We start from the raw sequence: 21,628 nt of genomic DNA on the forward strand, positions 1-21,628 counted from the left end.
TAGTGCATTTCATTTTTTCTCTTCTTGGTCCGCCTGATGCCCTGCAGTGCTAATATTGTTTATTCTGTCAGAATAAAGAGGAGGAAGCTGAATATGCACTGGTCAGGACTTTGCAATAGCCTATGGCTCCGGAAAAGGGGGCTCTCACGTGGGTGTGTTCAACTGGCCATGAAATATTCATTATGTAACTTCATTTGTGTTAATACATGTTAAAGGCAGGGCTGTTTAAGACTGAACTGGCACGCTGAATTCGTCAATATTCCATAATTCCTTGCGATTCTCCCTCAAAAATTTTAAATAATTAATATTGCAGCATAAAACGTCTGAATACATTCCCGTATAACATCTGCCATTAATGGTTACTAGATACTCATCTAATGAACAATGAGAGCATTCTTAGACGAGGTGAGTGGTAACAAAATGATAATGGGTGGAGGTTGAAAGTAAACACCACAGTAATTGGAGTAAATGCAACAGTGGATGCAGATTGAAGGGACAGAAGATTAGACACACGCACCCAGGAATATGAAGCTTATCTGAGTGGACCAGCTAGTGTGCTAGGAGCTAGGAGATAATTAAAAGAGCTGCCATTAGGAGCAGACATGTATTGTAAAGCAGTCGAGGAAGCAACCTCCATCACACAAATCTAGCAAACAGGCTGTTGCTAACTGACAGCTCTATTCTTGGAGCCATGACCTTTGGTCTCCGAGACTTAAATAGAGCCCTGAGGAGAGAAGTGGTTTAATTTAACTCAAATCTGATTTAAATTTCACACTGTGTGAGGAGAGCAGAGAAGCCAGTCAAGACAGCTGAATGTGCCCTCCTTTAACGAAGTGTGTGAGAGATTTAACAGGAAGCCCCTGATTTAGCATGAATGTGAATGCATAGCAGTCTCTACAGTGGCAGCCGAGGCAGCATATGGGCAAGATAGATGGGCTCGCCACCTTTGCAGCAGTATGTCCTGCACTCTCGTTGAGGTTGATGGGGAACATATTGGACGCTGATGTCATTCGCTCTCCACTAATGTCGACAAAGCAGTTGAGCATAGGAGCAGTCTGACATGGCGTCCACATGGTACAGTCTATGCACTCACTGCCAGTGCTGTGGAAATGTGATGCCACGATTCACTCGGCTCTGCTCCAGGAGTCGTGACATAGGGAAGGTACTGAGAAGTGGGCGAGGCCCGGGACAGGAGCTCAGACTGCACAGATATAGTTTCAGTTTTGTGATTCACGTAAACCCACAAAATAAGCTCGACAAAACTCCGGACCCAGCTGGATATGGGAACACTTCCCCAACATCAGTATACCGTGCAAAGGGGTGAAATATAATGTATTTATTTAAATACAACCTTCATCTTACAGAATATTGTTTAGGCTTTAATACCCTGCCATAACTTTTCATGGCGACTGAAACCATGTGACAACTTATTCCTTGTCATTACTAAACCATATAAATCTTGTTGAACCTTGATTTATCTGCATCTGAAAATCGTCACATTTATTGACTGTTGTGCAGTGCAACGTACAATAATCAATAAGCATGCATCATCCGACGGACTAGTGATCAATCACCTAAATGAATCAATGCAACAAACATTTTTCACTTATTGACCCTTCTGGCAATTTGTCCAGTTTACTGACAATTATCACCAGATGCAACCCAGATTGCAACCATTTGTATATATAATCTTTACTTTTTGTTTAAATGACATGACACCAACTGCACCAACGCCTTGCAATTACCAGGAACTCCAGGGGCGGTTTTGGGCACGGGCGACCCGGGCAGCCGCCCGGGGCGGCACTTTTTCATGACACGTGGGGGGCGGCATGACCACTTAAAAAAAATAATAATAATAATCATCTGGGCCGTGAAGTGGTTTTCCAATATCTATCATGTCGCTGTGTGGGGGGTTGGCGCCCCCTGCGGCTGCTTGCTGGGGGCGGCTGCGGGTCGTGTGTGTGGGTGCGGCGGCGTGCGGATCCACTGTGGGCTATGGGGCCGTACTCTAATGCAGTGGTACCCAACCTTTTTTGAGCCGGACCGGTTTTGTGTCAGACAATATTTTCACGGACCGGCCTTCACGGTGTAGACGAAAAATATGACCTAATAAATATGACCTAATACGACCGGCATAAATACAATTATAAAGTGCATAAAGATACAACTCACCGTGACGCTGCATTAGTGGAGCCCTGAGCTTGTTTCTCTGCTACGAGCCGGTCCGTCTCGAGGTGACGGGAGAAAAAGACCGAGCCCCGACGTCTGTTGTTTATGTCCAGTCTACTGACTCTACTCCGTACCTTAAACCTTTATATGCAATCTGTCACTTCATTAAAACCTGCTTCACAAAGACAGGATGTTGAAATGGAGGCAGGGTTTCAGAGCTTTTTTGGCGATCTCAGTAACTCTGCCTTGATTTCAATCCAGAACACAGAGTTGTGGGGGGGTTGTGGGGGGGTCTCGCCCGGGGCGTAATTACATGTAGAACCGCCACTGAGGAGCTCTAAACTGTTACAAATATGTGCCAACAGAGTGAGCAACAAATATGCTCAAACCAATACACCATGCCTGTCACACTTACTATGATTTAATAATTCACAACAGGCACATCTGCCAACTCTCTTCAGATTGACAGCATGCATTTCATTTGCTGGAAAACAAAAAAGGACCAAAAGACCAGATAAAGAGAAAAGGCGATCATTAAAGATGACTGACACTTTTATCAATGCATGATGGCGGGTACGGTACCCTTAAAAAAAAAATCACAATGTTTGCAGGTGTTGCTGAGAGCATGCTTGACAGACATTGTAATGGTCTCCTCCTACTGCTGTGAAGTCAAGAGATGATTGGTGAAACATTTTATTATTTTGTTAGAAACCTGCGACCTTGTTCCACATGTGCCCACTTATCAAAACTCATACAGCGCAGTCATGCCATTACTGAAGGGGAGGCCTTTCATCTGCGTGACATTCAAGCTCCATAAACTACCTCTGTGTTCATTTCATTACGGAAGTTGTCACTTGCGTGACACACCAGACTGCACTGCAGAGGACACATCGCCTCCCGGCCTGCTGGTGATCTCAGGGTCAAAGTCAATCTGAACAAATGCTTACACGTATATTATCTCATTCAGTCTTTCCATGCACACTTTAATTAGGATTCTTTTCTTAACGCTAGTATTGAGCAATTACTGACCTGAACTATTAGCTGCTTTGTGTTCATTCATCAGAGTCTGCAGAAGCACATTTTTGGAATGAACTCTATTCATTGTTAGTTACTAGATAAATCAGTCATAAAGGATGCTGAACTAAATATAAGGAATTCTGATCTTTACATAATGAAGCAGAGTGCCGCTGTTAAATTGTTAATTAGTGACATTGTGTTCATGGTGCGCACAGTTGGGTGACTTAACCCAAAGCACGACTGTTCTTTTACGATAAAAAGTAATGCAAAGGGGACACAATTGAACAATACCTGAGAAACAAATCCCATCAGTTACCATTGTTAGCGCTCAGCTGGTTGTTAGATAGCCCTGATGAGCAAATCTCAGTGGAAAGAAAATAAATCCATCTCCTCCCACTCCACATATTATCACAATGTCCTCCCTTGAGTCGTGGCCTTGTCTCCTTGCCTTGATTAAGTGCCTGATTTAGTGGTTATCCCAAAATCTACTAAGCTGCTAAAACCCCTCACAGACACTCACTCAGTGCGTGTGAATGCAGCGCCCCAATAGGGCCCTGTGCTTCATTCAATGTGCGGGGGAGAAAGAGGAGAGAAAAGCTGGAGACGTACAGCTGAACATGTGTTTCTGCAATCACGACTACAGCAGAGTAAAATCCACCAACAACAGTGTTCTTTTTAAGGGGCATGCAGATGGAGAAGGAAAACAACATGAACCAATAGTTAGATTACAATTCACTACGTAGCTCTTACTCACAATACTGCATTGCATATTAACAATACAAGAGAGAAAAGCTGCAGAAACACGCACACTAAATGATTGGTTTTGTTCAGTTAATCCTTTCAGAAGGGTTGGCGATCGTGGCAGTAAAAGCCCCAGTAGTCCGTCCTGGATGGACAGGAGGTTTTGCTCGGACAGCTGACAGCCCACATACGGCAGCTGAGCAACTTCAGTGGCAGAGAGGGAAAAGACAATTACTGTGTTTTAATCTTCAGAACATTATAATCTACTCTGACCACGAAGGTACGGTTGGCCACTGTCATGAGCAGTGATCCTTCCCCACAATGGCAGCATTAGCTCCAAGAATAGTCACTGGCTCTCTGAATCAATTCTACACAATGAGACTAGACAAAACACAAAGAACGCCCTTAGCCACTGAAAGGGGAAAATGACTCCCAAACTTGATAATCGCGGGTGTCTCATGTGGCCGTTCACTAATTTGGTGTCAGGGGGAGTCTGGGTACCTCCATCGAGCTGGGATTGGGACATGAACTGGCATCCAGAGTTGCTGCAGGGCGCTCGGCCTGAACTGTCCAAGCTAGTTGGGCAAGCATTGGTTTTATTACTGCAGAGATCCTCGACAATTAAACATGGGAATTACATCTCAAGGCAAAGGGTCCTTCAAGCTGGGTAAACCGAATAACCTGTTCTTAACTACTTCCTCTCCTTCTGGTGTAGCCGTCTTCTCTGTACATCTCTTACCGTTAACTTAAGACGGTGTATCCACAGGCAGCAGGCCAGGAAAATGTACTTTGTGACCGTCAGTGATTGTTAGTGCACTGCTCACTTAGCTGAGAATGACCACAGTTGTATCATGTGTAACTCTTGGCCAGCTGTCTAATGGAGGTTAAAGTTCCACTTACTGAGGGTTAGTGAGGATTTTGAGTAACAAAGTGTAAAGGATAGCATCTCTGAGATGGCAGTAGCAAGGCAGAGGAGGAAAGCGGGTGAAAGGGCTTAAGAGAGTTAATGGAAAGTGATGTGTGGTCAGACAAATGGACAGCGTTGATCGGCAGATGTGGTAATGCTTTTCTAGCAACTTAATGCTGAGTCCGAACATTTCTAATGGTTGACCATTTCATCACTGTAATGACGATGTACTTAACTGAAGCAGACAAATACATTAGAATATTGTCCTATATAGGTTGTCTTAGCATTCCTCTTTTGTTCAGTTTTGATGTACTTTTCATTATGTAAGTAAATTAACATTTATTCTAATTTCCAGGATATAAACGATTAAAAAAAAGAGAGGAATTATTGAAGGTTTTAAATAGCGCTTCACAAAGAATGTTAGATCAAATTAGGTTTAGCTAAAGCTAAATAATATCCTAGCTTTTCTGGGAATCCCTGAGATAACAGTGTGGAGAGAAGCGGGTCACATCTGTGTGCAGCGAGCGCTACAATTCTTAATTCTCCAGTGAACATGACAGATTCCCCGCAGACAGCAGGGCTCAGGAGGAGTTGTCGTTTCAGCTGTTCCCATTGACAGATCTAACAGAGCGGGAGCGCTGAGACAATCAAAAAACAGGGAACCCCTGTTATTACGCAATACATTCATTACAATGACTTCAGCTATTCTCAGAGATTATATGTCATTACAAATACGGGGGAAAAACAACATATTTGTAAATTGTTGTATATTCAATGGGTGACTATAGCCAGATATTATTCCAAGGAAGACAACATATTTTGGATACAGGATGCAATAAAGTAAATACACAGTGTGAGTTTAAGAGAATATGTTGACCACAATAAAACCATAGTGAGCCCCCAGCCATGTAAGGCTTGTGTAACCAGATGTGCATTAACCAAAAAGGGCTGAGTTACACAGTCCGAGGGAGCGTGCTCACTTATATGAGAAGAGAGCGGAGGAAGCATAATAGTCTGTCCTGTTCAACGGAAGATCCTCGTGCATGTCTGTGTGCATTTGTCATACCTAGGGTTCACACAGAGGAGCGTTGCTAGGCAGAAATGTTGCACACATTTCAGTGGGAATATATGTGAGAAAATTGAACTCAACTAATGGTGAAAGGGCCTGGTGGTCTCATTACAGAAGAATATCCTAACCCTGACCCATCTTTAAATCGGCACTTGTACCGTGATGTCATGCCTGTATCTTTGATTAGAATGTACCATTTAAACCTTGAGATGGACAAGCCATAATATCAGACACTCACTTGCTAGATAGCTTGCCATGATGGACAGGCGTAACATTTTAGCAACGAGAAGTCAGAGGCACTAATTATGTGTAGGAGAGGATACCTGACCTTTTGTGAAAGTTTTCTTTCTAATTATCTCCATTAACCCTGTTCAGAGCCAGATGTAGCCATCCAAACCATCCATTGGCAAAATGTACCAACATATGGTAACAACAGTCAATAAGAAAGACATTTTTTATGAAAATCTAGTGTCTGATGACCTTGACCATTCACAGCTATGGAGGCCAACACAGATCTATTACAGTGTATGACCCATGTATGACTCCAATTGATGGCCCTGTCACACAAGTTATGCTTATGAAACAGATGGTTCCTATTCATTTCTCAGCAACTGATTCCGTCACCCTGGATGGCCTCCAGCTGTATGAATATAGACACAAGGCAGCAGGTCTATAATGTGGTCAGCCTGCTGTTTCTAAATCTCTGACATAGACATGCTGAGAGGTCAGACCAGCTCAAGCCTTTTGCCTGGTAGTCCTGCCTGAGGTCTCGGCCGACACCAACACTACGACAAAGGAGCTATTTGAAAGGAAATAGATCACAATATAACCAAATGCTAGACAGTACTAGCAGAATCCAAAAAGGAAATTAAGAGAATGTGTTTTATACTTTACAAGACAACAACAACTGCAAACAAACTCAGGACCTGGTTTTGCTGCCTTTCTGATGAATCGGTCAACCGTGACAGAACATTTCCGTGCGCATTACATTTGCCAGTGAACACAAAACCACAGAAATTAACTAAAAGCTTCCCTCTTTGGCGGGAGAGCCTCAGACCTGACCTTTTGAGAAATAACACTTATCGCATTTACGTCTATCCATCACAATTTCTGTTGCCTAAAGACCTTTTTGTAATTTGTAATGGAAATGTCATAAGAGATGTACAAAATAAATCTTGGTAGGTTTCCCTACAAATTCAACACTGATGCAGACTGATGTTCAATGTGAAGTTCAAGAGAAAACAAAAGCAATAGACATGGCCCGAAGAAAAATAAACAAAACTTCACATTTTATACTGAACATTGTTTAGTACAAACTTCCAAAGCGACAACAGCACAATTCTGAAGCCTGAGTGTCTAAAGGGGTGAGGGACGCCTCCTACCTCCTGTCACTATTGGGTATTCATAAAGTACAGAGAGGTCTCCCTGCAGCCTCCAGTGACACACACACTAACATACACACAGACATACACTCTTTCAGACATGAAGAAAAAACACATGGTTAATGCGGATAGGCATGAAAGTACATGCGAGAAAGAGCAATGTTCATAGATTCCACAACAAAGGAGCAAGCAGAGCAGCTACTGGACCTCGCTGCATGCCCTCTCCCTGCACAACTGCCCCGGACCAAAGTCTCACAAAATCCTGTGACACGCACTGTAATATAGTGTGCAATATAAACTGTGATTTATAGTGAAAGAACAGCTTTATTGGTCTTGATTAATGTCTCTACATTGCAGGAAATGGCACTTTCAGGCTTTAATTAAATAAATAAAAATGTCCTGCTAGAATGCCCCTTTCTGTCACTAATCCTGCTCCCACACTTTTAACTTATAACTAGTAGCCCATAGCAATGTAAACATAGGTGTTGATATTGCATGCTTTATTGCAAACGCATCCATGTTCAGCAGTGTGATGAAAGAGTACAGGTATAAAAGTGCTCGGCCTCTGAAGTCCATGGTTGTGCTTCTTGACTTAAATCAGAGATAAAGTTAAAACTATGATGTAATACAAACCAAATATAAAGGCTTATGCATCAGATGTTACAACTTTGTAAATAACCAATGATGGCAATGACTTTTGTCACTATTTCAAGTAACAATCCTCTTGTGCCATTATTCAAGTTAAAACTATACACATGGCCATTCCAGGAATCTAAAAACAACGTACTAACTGTGATCATGAAGACATTGCATTGAGCTGACATATACAATAGACTTAAATTGAAACATAACAAAACACCAAAACAAAATAGAATTGTGTAATCCCTGGCATTCCCACCTCTTGTGCCCACACAACATTTCTGACTAGAACACTTTGACAGGCTGTCAGACCCGGCCAGACAGAGATAGCTCAGAGAGGAACAGGAGAGACACAGAATCTATCCAAATGCCTAAACATCATCTACCACTCATGTGGCAATGATGGAGCACAAACACAGAATGCAGCAGCTTTCATCAACGTGGCACGACTACGAGGCAGTGGGCCTGAGGTAAAATAGTGGATTAGCAGGTTAGGGTAGAGCCCGTTCAGCTGTATCCAGTTGCAGCTGTGGACACAAGTGTGCTGCTAAATTTAGCTCTGGAGTATGTAGGGGATCGCCTGAAGAGAAACGTCACAGTCTGACACACATGCTGCCGTGCTGCTAAAATTTTAGTTTTTTTTTTTACAGTTTAGAGTGGATCAGTACAGATTCATGTCCTCACCAAAAGGTTTGAGTGCGTGTGTGCTTGTGTAGAAATTAGTGAGAAATAAGTGAAAGAGATTGCTATATATAATAATATAATATAATGATTTCTTTGACCGAATACCTCAATATCTACATTGCCGCAACACTATAGAGCAGACTATTGATGCTTTCACAATACGATTGTTTTAATAAATAATCATCAGTTAATGACTATAATAATCAACGGCAGGGTCACGGCAAATAATAAATGCAGCATTTAAAACATGGAAAAGACACAAACAGCCATGATCGATGAGGCCATATTACGAAATCAAAAATGTAAGACGCCATCTTGACATAATATACGATATATAATGCCCAGCCCTACTTTGAAGCAGAGGCAATACACTTAAAGGAAATAAGAAACATTGCTCCATGTTGCCACCTTGTGACAGGTATAATATTTTACATGGTTTGTCATCTTTTGGTCTTGTTTTAATACCTGGCTAAACTTAATAGAAACTGATAAATATCAAAACTAGTTGGCCAGGATGTTCAGCAGTGTGGAAGTGATGCACTCACTGTGCTCAGTAAATGCATCATGGCACTGAGTGGGAGGCATAGAAGTGTATGAGGTGTTAAAGTGAAGCATTGTCACCATCTAGTGGAGATCAGCTGTTGTTAACAGAACTACTCAAAGGGGAGCCACTTACTAGCCGACTCAGTGGGTGTGATGTACTGTACATTCTAAAAGTTGTAAAGCTCGTAAACGGACATGCTCAAACCTCAACTATGTTTCGGCTGTATTTAGTTTTTCTTTGTACCGTTGAAAAACAAAGAGACTACATATGTATTGAAGTATTTGTATTTCTGTAGATGTTTGCTTAAACTTGCATTGTATCTGAAATAATTCACTGCTTCTTTAAGCTTTATCTCATTGAAACTTATATTTAGATTTTAGACTTAAACATTCTCACTCTGTTATTTAGTAAATCTACTAGTTACCTTTTTTCAAAATAACAATAAATTAAATGACTGCAATATAGAAGTCTTAGTGCTAAAATGACAAACATTTGAGCTTTAAAAAGCTTTTTTCCTTTTTTTTCCCTGAGCAAACTATTTTGCTTTTGCAGCCTGCACATTTACTGTGAGTGGAAGCTGCTCCAATCATCCCCAACACAGAAAGCTCCTTTAAACCTACTGTGCACTACTTCACCAACACTAAAAGACAGACAGAGAAAGGGTCTGTTGAACATAATTGAGCATCTCACATTTTGTTCAGTCTATAAGAGACACATTTATCAGGTGCTAATATTCCTCCAAGTTTGCTGCATATATAAATTACATGTCAATGAGCTGATGCAGTGATGACTCGTGTCTGCTTGTTTTTCTGCCCCCTAGTGGCCAAGCCTTGACAAATTATTCTTCAATAAAACTACTAAAAGAAAGCACCAATGAAGCTCATTGGTGCTTTATAACCGATAACTAATCAAAATAGTAATTGAAAACTTTTCAGTTAATTTCATTACATACAGGTGAAAAACATGATCCAGGATATAATGTAGGCGTACTATACATTGAGGGACAGCTGTGGTCCGACAAAGCTTTGCATGTATGAACTTCTAATTGGAGGTCATCACCATGTCCATTAGTGTTAAGTCACTCCAGAAATCTATACTTCCCCAGTCTCCCGTCTCCCTCCATACAGTATAGCTCAGACCGGAGGCACAAGGCCTCCTGTCTCGCCTCACTGAACTCAAGCTGGCTCCTTTACCCGCTGCCTGGCTCTGGTGGGAGGACATAGATACGAGGGACTGTTTTCCAAATTGGCCTCCTGAGTGTTTAGTTTCAAGGGCAGAATATTGAAATTAATTTGAATTCCACAAAAATGTATAACCTTAAACCCACATGATCAGGAATATTTCTAAGATAACTACTACTCACACTAACTAGTAAATGAGTATTAGAGTCAAGACTATGAATCATATCTTTTGAAGCAATCCTGGTTATACTCTATCTAGAGCAGGTAAAAGGAATTGCATGTTTAAAAAATATCTTCCATTATGAAAATGTCTGCCAAACAAGAAAAGCAAAGTGTGTAGGTATGCATGCAGAGTAGTGAGCAACACTACAACACAACAAGAGAGTTCAAAAGAAGAAAAACTATAATATGACCTTTTTGTTTGTGTTTGTTGTAAAATGTGATGGCAGTGTTAAGAATGGTTAAATGCAGCTTGGTAGCAACGCTGGCCTGCCTGCCTTCCTGACCACACAGCTGAAATAATGATGAGTTGGAATCAGATGTCACATGTACTTGCAGCACCAATTAGCAGAGTTGCAGGCGATCATGATACAAGTAACAGCAGATGTTGGCAGGGCTTACCAGTCCTGTGGTAAACCGAGACCAATGGTTAAATACAACACCTCAAAGAAATAACATCAATCACAATGAGATGTGTTACAGGATCCATTAGAATGAACAGAAAAAAAGATTGATCAAACAACAGCTTAAGTGTTACTGGTATATCATTTTGAAGATTTCTGTAGTAGGCTCTCTCAGGTTTATAAATAAAAAACACACATGTCTTGAGCAATATTAAACTCTTTTTTCTACAAGCTGTACCCAAACCCATCATGGGCCAGTGACCGAGCTTTACACAACAGGGAGGTAACTATGGCCGCGGACACATGCCAGCACGCCGTTGACACACAACACTGCCTGCAGACGATAGTAAAACTTGGTCATCCCAGACGTTGCAACAGCAGCCAACCATACCTGGGTTCTAATCACTGGTCTCGGTCAAAAACAACAGCAGCCATGCCTGTGTGCGAGGACCATAGCTATCCATGTCCATGATAATTACAGCATCAGCTTATCGGGATCTATTAGCCGACACAACAGCCGCTCAGCCTGCTACACGGACAGCAACATCCCATAAAATAGGCTGTTTGGTTTGCTGCCATTGTGTTTATGACAAAGAAAGTGAGCAGATGTTTCAAATTGCATCTCTTGTTCTGCCTTGAAGGTACATTGTATACTTGTTGGTGCATCTATAAGTAATCTTTAGGAGGTATAAAAATATGTACATATAAACTTTAATCTTGGACTTTGTGGGGGCTCAGACCTTCGTCAACCTCTTCATCGATCTCCCAAGCCCTACTAGTCCAAATAGGGGAACTTTCAGTGTTCGGATGAGTTGACACGATCGCTCGAAAATCCTGAACTGAATTAATTATTAAATAAATGTAACTTCACTCAATCAAACCCACACTTTGCACATATACTCCTAACATATAAAACTATGATATATATTAAATGTATCAGAATTTATTAATATAGTTGCGATATATTACATTTTTTAAATGTTTTCCTTTTCTGTGTACTATTATAAACTAATATACCACTAATACATATATGAACTTATTATCTATGTTCACACAGGTTCTCTGTATAATATAGCTATATATATAAACTCTGGGTTTAGGAGATATTCAGTATTTAGTTGAAAGCAGACCATTCGCAATTTTCGCCATTAAATTGGCTGGGGTTAAAACTTAAGTTGGGGTACTGACAAACTCAAATCAATATTTTTGACACACTGCCGAGATACGGCATTAATGGTAGTACAACATTTTGCATCTCCAAAACATTAACTTTTTATGAGCTAAAAAAACCTTAAATTGCAAAATTCAAATAAGATCAGAAAACACGACAGCCTAGACCAAGCCAATAACTTATGACAATCTTACGATGTTATCTTATGCCAATATCATCCACGATATCTAATATTATTATATGTACGTTACTGATAGTTCCCAGTTGTACTTTGAACAGACAGAAAGTAGTAATTTCTGTTCATTTTTGTTGGGCAGAATTCTCTGTCTGGTAATCACTTTGAGATCAGGGGGGGAAGTGAAGAAAGTCGGAGTAAGATTTTAAGGGGCCAGGTAACTCTTTATGGAGCAGCCTGTCCTTCCCATGGAGTTGGGTAAATATGCCACCGACCTAGAAGATTAAAATAAAACCTGAGCTTCAGCATCTTTGCATGAGTGCAGTTTGACCAGAGGACAGAGCAAGCCTGTTCTGATATAAAAAAAAAAGATAACATGCTCCTGACTGCGCAAGTTTCTGATGACAGAATGTATTTTAGTCAATTACAAACAGCAACGGTACAAAATAGTGAATTTTGATGCCAAACTCAACAAAAACCCGATATGATGGCAGACACCTTTTTAGTCGACCCTCAAGTATCTGACCTCCCTCGACCACAACGCTGCCCTCACTTGCTGGTCGTCAACCCCACCACTGTCCAGGTCTCTGGAGTATCAAAGTCCCTGTCGAGCTCTGCCCCTCTCTTACCTGTACTTCATGCCTGTCTGATAGGACACACACTCTTCCATCGCCAGGCCATTCATCTTTAGGAAGTCTTCCATGTTCTTAATCTGAGCGGCGGCTTTCTGTTCCCGGACTCTCTGCAGCTCAGCCGGGTCGGGGGGCTTGGCCGGTGGCTGATTCAGCCCCTGGTCCGAGTGGTAGCGGTTGATCCCGCTCCGGATGCTCTCACTGTATGTCATAGACAGCATCTTGCTGCTGCCACTGCTGCTGCTCTTTCGAACACCGCTGCTTGGCGCTGCCGGTTTGGGGATCTGCAGGTTTTCAGGAGGACAGTAACTGGACTTGCGCCTGCCGGGAGCCCCCCGGGCGCCACTAGCGTACCCTCCCGCAAACATGCCCCCCCCCTTCTCCCTCCTTCTCCTCCTTGTGATGCTGAGACGACCCGTGCAGAAAAGATTAAAGTAGGGACACAAGTGGGGACATGGACGGAGCAAGGAGCCAGCAGAGCACAGCCACCTCCTTAAATAGCACCTGCTCCCATAAAAAAACATCTCTCCTGCTCGGGGCAGCACACGGCCATGCATCCTGTAATCAGAGTCGCACAACGTAGGCCCGCAACCACCCTCCCCTGACAGCTACACAATGGCAGGGTTACACTGATAGGGAGCATTCAGGTGGCTTGCTGGTGATTAAAAAGCAAGACCAAAGAGGACACATGCTTTCTGCGAAAGGGAGGCATTCAAACATGCACCGAGCAAGAGGGGACGACACGTCCTCACTTCTGATTCTGACTGGGCTAAGAGGGAGTGCCAAGAGACAAACTGAGAGGAGTCCACGATATAATTTGAAAAAAAATACATATATATATATATATATATATATATATATATATATATATATATATATATATATATATATATATATATATATAATCCCCCCCCCCAAAAAAAACCCCATTTGGACAAAAAAAGTAAACACACTTGGGCACGAGCGCTTCAAAAAATCCTGTCACAACACCAAATGCACTTGTCGTGCTTTGTAAAGTTGGCCTTTATTTTAGGTTCAGGAATTCAGCGAGCTTAAAGCGACTGAGTTTTCCACAAAAGTATTTGTTTGAACCATTTAGTCTTCATTCCTGTATAACACACACTCACTTTTGCTTGACTGATTTGATTCCTCTAAGAGTCAGAGAGCCTAGAGAGTGTTATGCTGGATAAAAACAACAGAGGGCAGCACTGTGACAGGTCCACCATCACTACAAGAATGAAACTTAATACTTAATGCTGACTGCACTACTGAGTAACAGCAACAAACGCAATGCACCGTATGATAGTGAGACTGCAATTTATATTAGTCATTCTAGAAACGTGTTACAAGTATTATACATGGAAAATTAGATGATGATGATGTCCATTTACATAAAAAAAATTGTCTGACAAAAAAAACATGAAAATTTGCTGAAACTACATCACAATCTATTTCTTAGTTCATTATAGCAAACTTCATATCCATGATTTTGAGAGTATGGGAGTCAAGCCAAATAATCCAATAAATATCAACGTATGACACGAGGAGCACTTTATGATGAATATAACGGATAAATTCAAAATCACGTAATGAGATTTACACAAGCATATTAACACAGGTAATTAAAATAATTACTCAAATAAAAACATTATATATCCCCACATCCGTATCCTCAACAAGAATTACTTGTTTGATCAGAATGCGTCATTCTTCTTCATTATAAACACCGGATAAGGAAATAATATTTTACGGCTGGTTTGAAACATATCTTTTTTAAAGTCCACTGAGAAACACAACACTTGAATAGCACATTCCTTGCCTCTGTACTAAACCAATATAAAATATAGCATATATTACAAAAGACAGACTTTAAAAACCTCCAACAGTATCCATTTGAAATTCTAACATGGAAGAAAAATATTAGTCAAACCGTTGACGTGACTTGGATCTCTCCCACAAATTCTCAATTATTTATTATTTCCCCAACAGCTGGTTTCCTTGCTTAGAGACAGAAGAAGACATAGCTAAAGGAGGCGACTTCAAGCAAGGCAGCATGCATCCACACACACACACACACACACACACGCACCCGCACCCACACACACACACACACACACACACACACACACACACACACACACACACACACACACACTCCTCATCACTGTGCCATCCCCTTACACACAAACAAACACTCTAGATGTGGTCATGAGTGCAAATCTTTCCTCAAACTCACCCGATTTCTTGGGGGTCGGCTCATGAGCGAGGTTGCGGGGTGCCACTGACTCTTATAAACACACACTGCAGACAGCGATGAAGCGGGTCCACCCAAACTGGGAGTGTCTTACTAGGAAACGTCTAAACCAATTAGTGAATAAGAGAGTGCATCCTTCCCTCCCCTCACCACTTGGACCATACTCTATTACCACAACCAACACCTCTCCTCCTCCCCTCCCTGTGAGATCTCGTGGAAGAAATCCATTTATGTCGTTTAGTGGCCCGTCTTGTTTCTGCTAACCGCAGCAAATAATATCAGCCCTGAATTATTCACCAAAGCTTTTGCACTAAAAGCTTCTGATTGTTGTTCCACAGGAAAGAATACTAAGAGCTGGACAATAATGAGGGCCTGAGTGTTGTGTGCACATGACACACACTAACAAACGTGCAGAGTATAAAGCAAAGATATACTGTACATACACACACAGACTGAAAAAAAAACACCAAGCATGTTCAAGTACTCTCCACACAAGGAATTATGAAAACCACACCGGTTAAGCACGCCTTGCTGCATCTCTCTCCAACAGTCTTGTGTTAGTTCAGGTCAAGGCCAGAATGAGAGTGTGGGTCAGATGATAAGGACTCTAAACACAACTGCTCAGAACAGGCCTCATAACTTACACAGAGGAAAGCATCCAAGTTTAATTCAAGTTCATTTCATCGTCTCTGACGATTACTAAAACACTAATGGACACCTCAGTAAATCTGTATAATTCATATATAATTCAAGTATATACAGTATATATAATTAGAGTAACATCCACTGACTTCAGACATATTTGGCAGTACAACGTAATCCATATCACTAGCGCAAGAACAAACACTAAAAGCACATAATCTGCCTTTAGCTGCATATTTTGGTGCAGTGTATTTACACTCTCCATGGTTTCTGTCAGGTAAGTCAGTCCAAGTTTAAAAATAAAAAATAATTAAAACACCGGTTTGAAGGCAAACCAATATGGAAGATATGGCCTCAAACTATGTATTAAGGTAATCACATTGTTTTCAGTCCTTCCCAGCACTATATAATAATTCTTAGACTTAGTAATTAACCAAGCTGGTACAATGCAGTACTCTAGACAAGTTGTAGTTGCTATAGTTAACATTTTATTACTTTAAATATTTGTTTAAAAGCAAACTCAGTCAAGAGGTTGAAATATGAGCAATAAAAATGCAATTTAGCTGCGACACCTGGGATGGACTAAATGGACACACAGGACATACAGAGGTCAAAAGTCAATAAGCTTCATGAACGGAAAGCACTCCATCCCCTGAAAACTGTAAAAAGCCGGATATATTTCACCAAAAGCATTCTTCATACAGAATCATGAAGACAAACATAAAATGGCTCTGGACATAAATCATGTCAGACTCACAGAATAGTACATATCTACAACTCATGCTGGAGAAAAAAAACAAGACAATAATAAAATATAATGTATCATGAAGACAAGGTGGGGTTAGGACAAATCTGTGCCAAATCTAAATACTGTCAACATGATTGTTGACTCCTTTCCGACTTCATTTGCATAGAGTGAGTAGTAGTGAGTGTGCTAAACGCTATACACTGTGTGTGCTACAATGTTGAGATGCCTGAAAAGAATACAACTTCCCTTTACAGCATCAGCCCGTTAGGCTGTCAAAGTGATGGACAGACAGAGATAGGGGTCTTAATCGATCCCCCTCACAGAGGCCAGGAGAGCAGCTTGTGGGACGGTTTGCACTTTAAAAAAGGACCGAAATGTGCAAGGCGCCAAGATAAAAATCCGGTAGGGAGCTCGTTATAAGTACACCCACATAGTCAGGGTTTTTTATAACTGGATCAGCAGAATAAGGCTTGATATCAGACCATAAAACATGACTAATCTAAAGCAGAAAGACCGTCCGTCTAAAAAGGCACACGACTGGAGGAGTGAGAACCAGCAACCCGAAGAGAACATCGTCTCATCCCCAACACTGACAGATCAGGTTGAACTCCCATGAGGTCAAAAGGGTTTATGGTTTAATATAGAAATGATGAATAAAAGGAAATTACTATCTGCTTAATCATGCCGAATAAAAGACAAAACAAAAAATATGTCTAGATATCAGTTCTGTAAGGAGCTTCTTAGTCACAAGTTTGACAAGACAAGCGGGCGTCTCAGGTGTCATTGCTGAAAAAAAAACGGTAACAAAAAATGCAGACAAAACATTAAAACGCAGACATTTATTGTCGATTCAAAGGTTTTGTGAGCAACCTTGCAACAACATCCAGCATCCCCCGTATCAGGTTTAAGCTGGATAGTGCATTGCCAGCTAAATAGTAGATGATAAGTGTTATCTACGCTGCAGAGGTTTACTAATGGATGTATGGTTTTAAATGACAGAACAGCAAGTCTCTACAGCAAGGTTATTATAGTGAAATAAAAAAGAACAAAAACACAAATGTTATGAATGCATACTGCACATGTATAGAAAAATACATACGTTACACACATACACACATATACTACAAAAACGGAAAGAAAATGCTTCACAGATAAAACACTGCTACGCGACACCAAACAGTGATTGTCAGATACAGAGACAGACAAGTACCTGTAGAACTGCAGCTGTCGTTTGGGGCTCCCATAACGAGCGCTGAAGACAATAGGGGAAGGAGGAAACAGGAAACAGGAAAGTGTGGATTAATATAAGCTGGAAAAGGAAGAAATTGGTAGTCGGAGAAATTTAAGACAGAGAATAAGGTGACGTAAGATATTGACTCAAACATGTGGAAGAGTACAGTAGGTAATACGGCATTAGAAAAGAATATATATGGTGTATTTAATGCAACATTCAGAAGTCCATGCTTGTTAAAATGTTGACTGGTTAAATTGTGTTTGTGGGACAAGTTTGAGCACTATGACCCTTACACACTCAATGCATAGTCTTCACAAAAAATGGTTGTCAAACTACATAAAAAAAATCTATTTTTTGTGCACGTGTTTGCACAAATCCTTTACTTTTCAAAAACTGAAAATTACAAAATAAAATCTAACAATGCATTTTCTGACTTCCCAAACCAATGTACAAGCGGCAGCTTTAATCAAGTTAGCCGATCTCAGCGTGTACACCGAGTTTACACATATAGATTAGAAGATTTTGTCTTTTCTTTCAATGCTTGCCTGCAAGGTATAGACAGCTAGTTAAGCAGCTTTCCATTTACGCGGCACAGAAAAACAAACAAACAAACAAACAAAAACTAACCGTCTGATGGAATGGAAGGATGCAAAAACACATATGACAATATATTGCTATGGTGATGGAATAAAATATATTACATCAAATTATTTTGTCGACTATGTTATGTAAATATTCCAGTCATCAACATCGCAAAAAAAAAAAATGCAGGTTTCTCCTTTATATTCTTTTGCTTTCTGTGTGAGGGAACTACGAAACATCTGGTTGTAAATGATGTCACGAAGGACAGCAAAAGGCTCACGTCATTTTACCGTCCTGCTCTTGAACACTAAAATGATGATTTCTGGTTTGCCGTCAACCATCTGCCTGATTCCATGTGAATGCAGCATACGCAGGTGCCAAAAACAGGAGTTGTGATCTTTGAGTTAATTAAGCACAAAAAAAAATGCATTTTCTGATAATGGTTAATTTATCCACTTTCAAGCACTCTGCACAGGCACTAGTTGTAACAAAAGGTTTAAAACATAACTGAGTTCATCTATAAATCATTGTACCTGGCAAACTAGCAGCTTCTTCCACCTGCACCTCCGCTTTGAGATAAATAATTCAGTATTGGACAAAAAAAAATGTTAAAAAGGAAATACTATAAAACACAGTAGTTGACAATATAATAATAATATTATAATGGACCTGTACATAATAGTAATATAACTTTCACTATTAATATTTCAGGACTCCCATGCCTTTAGTGCTACCCAGGCATCATAGGTTAATTAGGTGTTTAACAACTCCAAGTCAACTCCATCTCAAAAGGCAGCAACACTCCAATTTGATGTTTGATGATGTTACCTTTCAAATATAGGTAACAAGACATTTTACGCTTTTAGATCAATAGCAAAGTTAGGCAGAGACTTCAAGAAATGTGTGAAAAAGTAGTGGATACAAACAAGTATAGTAAAAATTATGAATGATATTGATGAGCTGCTTTACCGAGTCCCACTCATTTCCAGTGAAGGCAAATCCAAATGTCAAAGTCTCTTTTGTTGGTATGATATTCAAGTCTATACAAAAAAAAAGTGTCAATAGATGCCCAAAAGTTTTAATAAAGTATCACAAAACCTATAGCTGACAGCCACTGCACCCAATCTGGTCACAATGTGATACACAGCCAAAACGCTGCTTGACAAGAAGAGTGGAACAGATGCTTTTTAAGCTGATGTGTGACTGGCACCACATGCTGGTTAAACATCAGAGTGCAGGACAATCTGTACAAACATGGGTGCCTATACTGCGGTTTCCACCGAATAAACGCAAAATGCAACGAGACAAGTACAATTTTAATGTGCTGTGACAAGCCTGCAATGGAGTGTTTCAAAGTGGAATTGGCCTACGTCGCAATTTCAGGGACCCATTTCAGACTTTACCAGTTGGGGTGGGATGTGTTGTCCCTAATGCAGTCACACTGTAAATGGGTTGTGTCTTCATTAGACTTAGGTTATGTTTAGATTAAGGTGAAGGTAATGAATGGTTAAACCTTAAATAAATACAAAAATAAATCACAATGTCCTCAATAGTGATGTACAAAGTGTGCATGCTTATGTGTGATATAACGACAGTTTTATTTCTCTCTTTCTTTATATTCTTAGTTGCACTTAAATAATTATTGTCTGTAATATAATATAATAGAGTAATGCAGTCTGTTTGGCTGGTTTTGTTGAGATCACAACACTTGTCTTACTTTATATAATCATTTCACCTTATAGTAATTGACCAAAAGTTCTGATTGCTGCAAGGTTTTAAGTGATGGTAAGTAAGACGCTGAAGACACTAAAGTGTTGGTTTAGCCTAGTTCGGAAACAGTTTACACAGATTATTTTTTTTTTATATTGAAACAATATTGCACACGTCAACACAGGTTACGGGTTGCATTTACCAAGCAATCGGCTTGGCAGAGCGCCGTAGCATTAGCTCAATAATGTAATCGATTGAAATCCTTTTTAAAACTTTACTCAAAATGGTCTGTTAGTTGATACATCCTCAATACCTGGAATATGGGCATACATGCAAAGTTACAGAAATATGTTGGGCGTGTAATGTGTACACGGACACATCACCTCACCTGTAGATCATGCCCGGTGAGCCAGACTGTCGAAGGGAGAGGCGTGCAGGAGAGTCTGTGGTAGATTCAGGATACATTTAGGCAGGAGGGAGGGGGCGTGGCCAGCCTGCCGGGGTGGTGTTCTTTCACCGGGACCGCAGGTTACAGTTTATCACCAATCAGTGTCTCTGGAAAGAAGAGAGTATGCTTGTGTCAGGGGTGGGGGTTTTATTTTCAAAACAGCGTAAAGTGTTCAGTGTTCCTCGAAACTTAGGCTATTGTCAACCCTCTCAACAAACCAATGCACCTCCATTAAGGTCAGAAGATTGAATACTCCTACCCAACCAGTTAAATATCACCCCCAGATGTCATGTTGTTCAAAACAGATCAAAGCTGTTGAACAATGTTAGAAATAACAATCAATTATTTAGGATATCAAAGTGATTTTGGCGCTTTTCATCAGGGAAACTATACAGAAGAGAAGCTGAGAGAATCCGTCTGCCACTAACATCTGGCAAAAACCGAGTCAAAGATATCATACTTTTTACCATTAATTCTCCTCAGGAAGAGATTAATCAAAAGGGATGGACTGTATAGACTGAAGATGACACAATAAAAAAAATAAGGCCGCAACATGTTATGCAAGGAGACCTCTCCCTGTAACTGACCCATAACTGACCAATTTACTTACTGTTGGCTACAATAACCAGTTATGTATCTTCTTTGACCACAAACGCTAAAAGACTGCCAATCATAATATCATAAATATTTGACAATTATCAACAGGTCTCAGACAATATCAGGAGCATAAGAGGGTAATTATACAATGCAAATGTCCTCTCACAGCAACGGGAAGACACAATGTTCCTGCCTGGAATGACACAATCGGCCCTCCAGTTGATCAGTGGGCACTTTGTCTGAAGCAAGATGCCTCTTCCAAGCAGTGACGCCGGCTGCAGCTCTGGTAGCAGCAGCGACCTGTGAATCACAGCCAGCCCGCCCTCAAGCATACTTCGTTTTATGGTCTATTTGACTCAGAACCTGAGGTTTCCGCCTGGTTTTTACACCATTTTACAGCCGCTTTCTTGAACACGAAATATTTTTGATCACTCTCGGATCAGGCAGCTTGCATTAAAGTGTCAAGTGTGGACGGACAT

General features: G+C 40.7%; 1 protein-coding gene across 4 annotated transcripts in view; it reads right to left on the reverse strand.

Annotated features, from left to right (window-relative positions):
* Window positions 1-20,569, reverse strand: part of kcnab2a (potassium voltage-gated channel subfamily A regulatory beta subunit 2a) — a gene marked incomplete at its 5' end in the record, with an annotated part of 46,284 nt that extends 25,715 nt beyond the window's left edge. Inside the window, 2 exons of one of the 4 annotated variants that reach the window (XM_079217846.1) lie at window positions 17,789-17,830; window positions 20,493-20,569. In XM_079217846.1, the coding sequence (XP_079073972.1) occupies window positions 17,789-17,830; window positions 20,493-20,569 (119 nt within the window). Of the gene's footprint in view, window positions 1-12,931; window positions 13,303-15,170; window positions 15,195-17,788; window positions 17,831-20,492 lie in introns of those variants that run through there. The other 3 variants (XM_079217843.1, XM_079217847.1, XM_079217842.1) reach the window with 3 other exon arrangements.
* Between the last annotated feature and the right edge of the window lie 1,059 nt (window positions 20,570-21,628).

This window comes from Taurulus bubalis (assembly GCF_910589615.1).
Source record: "Taurulus bubalis genome assembly, chromosome: 5".
Classification (NCBI taxonomy): Eukaryota; Metazoa; Chordata; class Actinopteri; order Perciformes; family Cottidae; genus Taurulus; species Taurulus bubalis.